Below are 5,519 nucleotides of genomic sequence, written 5' to 3'. Positions count from 1 at the left end.
AGATGTGTCCCAGGTGTGTTTTCCCCCCCAGGTGTGTCCCAGGTGTGTTTTCCCCCCCAGGTGTGTCCCAGGTGTGTCCCAGGTGTGTTTTCCCCCCCAGGTGTGTCCCAGGTGCCCCCCAGGTGTGTCACTCACTCTCAAGGGGGTTCCTCACGCCCAGGCGCGGCCTCAGGGTGGGCCTGGCCCAGGCAAAGGTGTGTGTTCTACCCGCCCCAGATGTGTCCCAGGTGTGTTTCCCACCCTCCCCAGGTGCTCCCCAGGTGTGTCACTCACTCTCAGGGGGGTTCCTGACGTCCAGGCGCAGCCTCAGGATGGGCCTGGCCCAGGTAAAAGCCGTCACCAGGTCACTGTCACTCAGCAGGGGCACAAAGGTGTCCTGGCCCTGCCCATCCCGGGCAGCGAAACTCAGCGAGAAGCTTTTCTTCCTGGGGGGGGGACAAAGGGGGGGGTCACCTGAGGGGGCAGGTGTGGCAGGTGTGGCTTGGGGGGTCCCAGATCTGTTCAAGGGGGTCCCAGGTGTGTCTGGGGGTGTCCCAGGCGTGGCTGGGGAGGGTCTGGGGGGGGGTCATAGATGTGCCCAAGGGGGTCCCAGGTGTGTCTGGGGGTATCCCAGGTGTGTCCAGGGAGGTCCTGGGGGGAGTCCCAAAGGGGTCCCAGGTGTGTCGGGGGGGGTCTCAGGTGTGCCTGGGGGGGGGTCATACGTTGGTCTGGGGGGTCCCAGGCACGTCCAAGGGGGTCCCAAGTGTGTCAATGGAGGCTCTGAGGGGGAGTCCCAAGGGGGTCCAAGGGGGTCACAGGTGTATCTAGGGGGGTCCAGCTACGTCTGGGGGGGGCCCAGGTGTGTCTGAGGGGTCCCATGTGTGTTCAGGGAGGTCCTGGGGGTCCTGGGTGTGTCTAGGGGGGTTCGGGGCAGTCGGGGGGGACTCAGTGCAGGGGTCCCAGAGGTCTCACCCCTGCAGGTCAAAAGCCCGGGCCAGGATGTGCTGCAGCACGTCCAGCGACGTGATCTGAGGGTCCACGGCGAAGGAGCGGAACTCGGGGGGCTGCTGCCCTTCGCTCTTCTGTGGGGGGAGCGTCAGGGAGGGCCCAGGGGGTCCCGGAGCCCCCCCGGCCCCTCACGGCAGCCCAAGATGGCGGCACGGCCCCATCACCATGGCAACGGTGCATGCTTCCCGCCCAAACGCGCGACGCTGATTGGCCGCCGTCACCCACGTGACCCCAGTGGCGGGAAAACTTCCCGCTGTTTTGAATCTCCATGGCCACGCCCCAAACGGGTCTGATTGGTCAACCCACACCACGTGACCCGCGCGACGGGAAAACCCCCATAGGCTCCCCCTTCGAGGCCACGCCCCCAACGCTTCTGATTGGTCAAAGGGAGACCCCTCCCACCGAGAAGACAGCCACACCCCCGCAATTCTGATTGGTCAACGGGGCCCACGTGATACATGCGAGACCACCCCCACCCCGTCCTCCCCGCCCCTTCGAGATGACCACACCCACCAATCCCACGGCCGCGCCCCCTCACCTTGACGCGCACGCGCACAACCTCGCTCTCCTCCTCCAGCGCGGCCCCGCCCCCCGGCGAGACCCCGCCCCCCGCGGCCGCCGCCATGTTGGGGGGGGCTCGGAGGGTTTTTTTGGGGGGGGAAGGTTGGGGGGGATTTTGAGGCGTTTTTCCGCCTCCCCCCCCGGTGTTACGTCACCGTGCTGACGTCACGCCGCGCCCCTCCCCGCGGGGTTGGGCAGGATCCGGAGCGGCCGCGGAAGCGCCGAACGAGCCCCGTCCCCGCGGCCGCTGCCCTCAAACAACATCCGGGGCACCGCGGGGAAGTGACGTCACCGCCAAGACCACGCCCCTCTCTCCTCACACAATGACGTCACCGCTGGCGGTTGGGGTTTGTTTATTGAGGGGGGGGCCGCATGCGGGACCCTCCCCCCCTTAAAGGGGCAACGACACAAGGGGGGGGAACCGCGACCGCCTTAAAGGGGCAACGCCCGAGGGGGGTTTCAAACCCGTCTTAAAGAGGAAACGGAGTCTGGGGAGGGCCTCACCTTCGTCTTAAAGGGGCGACGCCCAAAGGTGGTGTCAAACCCGTTCTTAAACGGGCAACGGCGTCCTGGGGGGAGCCCACCCCCGGTCTTAAAGGGGCAACGGCAGGGTGGGGACCGCGACCTCCTTAAAGGGGCAACGCCCAAAGGGGGGATTTAAACCCGTCTTAAAGGGGCAACACCCTCCTGGGGGATCTGCCCAGGCCTCAAAGGGGTAACGCCAAGTAGGGACCACCCCCCCGTTCTTAAAGGGGCAATGTCCCCCCCGAAGCAGACCCCCCCCACCGGGGGGTGGAGCTTGCAGCGGGAGGGGGCGGGGCGATGGGGAGAGGCCCCGCCCACCGGCAGAGGTGGCCTCGCCCCTCAGGGGGGCCCGGGGGGGGCTGTTTGGTCCTTCCTGAGCTGGGCCAGTTCCTGGGACAACGATTCCAGGTCCTGGGGAGGAAGGGGGAGGGAACGAGGGGGTCAGAGGCCACGCCCCAACACCGATCACGCCCACTGACCCCACCCAAATCCCACCTCAGGCCCCTCAGCCGTACCCCCAAGCCCCATCCCCCAGCTCCCCCAAAACACTCCCAGTGACCCCCCTGTCATCCCAGTAACCCCCCCAGTGCTCCCAGTAACGCCCAGTGACCCCAACGACCCTCGGGTGACCTCCCAGTGCTCCCACTGACCCCCCCCAGTGCCTCCCAGCGCCCCCCCACCGGGTGAAGCCCCGCCCCCAGACAAAGCCCCGCCCCCTCACCTGCGCCAGGTGCAGGTTCTTGGTGAGCTGCTCTTCCAGAAGGTTCTGCAGCTTCTTGTTCATCTCCCGCAGCCCCTCCTCCCCCGGGCCCCCCCGGCGGGGGGTGGGAGCCGAGGGGGGAACCGCCTCTGGGGGACGGGGGGGGACAGGTGAGGGGACAGGGGGACAGGTGAGACAGGGGACAGACAGGGGGGACAGGTGAGGGGACAGGGGGACAGGTGAGACAGGGGGGACAGGTGAGACAGGGGGGACACACAGGGGGGACACACAGGGGGGACAGGTGAGGGGACAGGGGGACAGGTGAGACGTGGGTAAACCCATGGTGGACAACAACAGGTTTACAGGGGGACACAACAGGTTGGTGAGACAGGGGGGACACACAGGGGGGACACACAGGGGGGACAGGTGAGACAGGGGGGACAGGTGAGACGGGGGACAGACGGGGGGACAGGTGAGGGGACAGGGAGACAGGTGAGGGACAGGGGGGAAACACAGGGGGACAGGTGAGGGGACAGGTGAGGGGACGGGGGGACAGATGAGACAGGGGACAGACGGGGGACAGGGAGACAGGTGAGACAGGGAACAGACGGGGGGACAGGTGAGGGGACAGGGGGACAGGTGAGACAGGGGGGACAGGTGAGACGGGGGGACAGGTGAGACAGGGGGGACGGGGGGGACAGGTGAGGGGATGGGGGGGACAGGTGAGACGGGGGGGACAGGTGAGACAGGGGGACAGACAGGGGGGACAGGTGAGGGGACAGGGAGACAGGTGAGGGACAGGGGGGAAACACAGGGGGACAGGTGAGGGGACAGGTGAGGGGACAGGGAGACAGGTGAGGGACAGGGGGGAAACACAGGGGGACAGGTGAGACAAGAGGGGACACACAGGGGGACAGGGGACAGATGAGACGGGTACAGACGGGGACAGGGTGAGGGGACAGGGAGACAGGTAAGATGGGTGGGACAGTGTAGACGGTGGGACGAGGTGAGACATGGGGGACCAGAACAGGGGGACAGGTAGGGACGGGGGGACAGTGAGACAGGGGGCAGACAGGGGGACATGGAGGGGACAGGGGGACAGGTGAACAGGGGGGACAGATGAGGGGGACAGGTGAGGGGACAGGTGGACAGGTGAGAACAGGGGGACAGACGGGGGGACAGGTGAGGGGACAGGGGGACAGGTGAGACAAGGGGGACACACAGGGGGGACAGGTGAGGGGACAGGGGGACAGGTGAGACAGGGGGGACAGATGAGGGGACAGGTGAGGGGACAGGGGGACAGGTGAGACAGGGGGGACAGATGAGGGGACAGGTGAGGGGACAGGTGAGGGGACAGGTGAGATGGGGGGGACACACAGGGGGGACACACAGGGGGGACAGGTGAGGGGACAGGGGAGACGGAGAAGGGGACAAGGGGGACAGGTGAGATGGGCCAGGTGGGATAGCTGAGGGGGGCCAGGTAGGATGGGTGAAGGGACAGGTGAGGTAGGACAGGTGTGACAGGTAAGGGGGGGGATCCTGGGGGTCTCACTGGGCTGACTGTCCCTCCAAAAGCTCTGGATGGTGGCAGAGGAGGGGACACAGGTGGGACAGGTGGGACAGGTGAGGGAGCACAGGTAGCACAGGTTAAGGGTACAAGTAGGCCAGGTGAGACAGGTAGGACAGGTGAGGTAGGCCAGGTGAGGTACCCCCGGGGGTCTCACCCAGCCGGCTGTCCCTGACGAAGCTCTGGATGGTGGCAGGGGAGGGGGCACAAGTAGGACAGGTGAAGGGTACAGGTGGCACAGGTGTGACAGGTAGGACAGGTGGCACAGTTAGGACAGGTGAGGTAGGACAGGTGAAGGGTACAGGTGGCACAGGTAGGACAGGTGAGGTAGGACAGGTGAAGGGTACAGGTGGCACAGGTAGGACAGGTGGCACAGGTAGGACAGGTGAAGGGGACAGGTAGGACAGGTGTGACAGGTAGGACAGGTGGCACAGGTAGGACAGGTGAGGTAGGCCAGGTGAGGGGTCTCACCCAGCCGGCTGTCCCTGACGAAGCTCTGGATGATGGCGCTTTTCCGACACAGGTCCTCGGCCATGGAGGCGCTCGACACCTCCAGGTGCCTCACCTGGGGGCAGGGACCAGCCCCCAGGTGAGGCCACGCCCCCCTGTGCCCCCCCTGTGCCCCCCGGTGCCCCCCTGTACCTTCTCCTGGAGCAGCCAGCGCTCCTGCTGGCTCTGGGCCAGGCGCTGGAACAACTTGGACCCCAGGTACCCCCCATGCCCCCTGGTGTCCCCCCATGCCCCCTGTGCCCCCCCATGCCCCCAGTGGTCCCACATGCCCCTGTGGCCCCCCACATGCACCCAGGTACCCCCCATGCCCCCTGGTGTCCCCCCATGCCCCCTGTGCCCCCCCATGCCCCCAGTGTCCCCCCATGCCCCCTGTGCCCCCCCATGCCCCCTGGTGTCCCCCCATGCCCCCTGTGCCCCCCCATGCCCCCCATGACCCCTCAGTGTCCCCCCATGCCCCCAATGTCCCCCCATGCCCCCTGTGCCCCCCCATGCCCCCTGGTGTCCCCCCATGCCCCCTGGTGTCCCCCCATGCCCCCTGTGCCCCCCCATGCCCCCCATGACCCCTCAGTGTCCCCCCATACCCCCTGGTGTCCCCCCATGCCCTCCATGACCCCCCAGTGTCCCCCCCATGCCCCCAGTGTCCCCCCCATGCCCCCAGTGTCCCCCCCA

The 5,519-nt window shown here is 67.1% G+C and overlaps 2 protein-coding genes across 2 annotated transcripts; both read right to left on the bottom strand.

Annotated features, from left to right (window-relative positions):
* Window positions 1-243: 243 nt before the first annotated feature.
* On the bottom strand, window positions 244-1,807 carry LOC114003699 (TBC1 domain family member 25). Its single transcript, XM_039379407.1, has 3 exons — window positions 1,526-1,807; window positions 952-1,061; window positions 244-425 (listed from the first exon to the last, which is right to left on the bottom strand). Exons 1-3 carry the CDS (start codon window positions 1,610-1,612, stop codon window positions 266-268), a joined length of 357 nt encoding a protein of 118 aa, XP_039235341.1. The 5' UTR covers window positions 1,613-1,807; the 3' UTR covers window positions 244-265.
* A 77-nt stretch (window positions 1,808-1,884) lies between these two features.
* GRIPAP1 (GRIP1 associated protein 1) lies at window positions 1,885-5,156 on the bottom strand. Its single transcript, XM_039379406.1, has 4 exons — window positions 4,983-5,156; window positions 4,812-4,905; window positions 2,795-2,922; window positions 1,885-2,484 (listed from the first exon to the last, which is right to left on the bottom strand). Exons 1-4 carry the CDS (start codon window positions 5,154-5,156, stop codon window positions 2,413-2,415), a joined length of 468 nt encoding a protein of 155 aa, XP_039235340.1. The 3' UTR covers window positions 1,885-2,412.
* Between the last annotated feature and the right edge of the window lie 363 nt (window positions 5,157-5,519).

This window comes from Pipra filicauda, unplaced genomic scaffold (assembly GCF_003945595.2).
Source record: "Pipra filicauda isolate LSUMZ 115617 unplaced genomic scaffold, ASM394559v2 scaffold1677_size6375_pilon, whole genome shotgun sequence".
Lineage (NCBI taxonomy): Eukaryota > Metazoa > Chordata > Aves > Passeriformes > Pipridae > Pipra > Pipra filicauda.
This window is presented reverse-complemented; position numbering and strand designations above follow the sequence as displayed.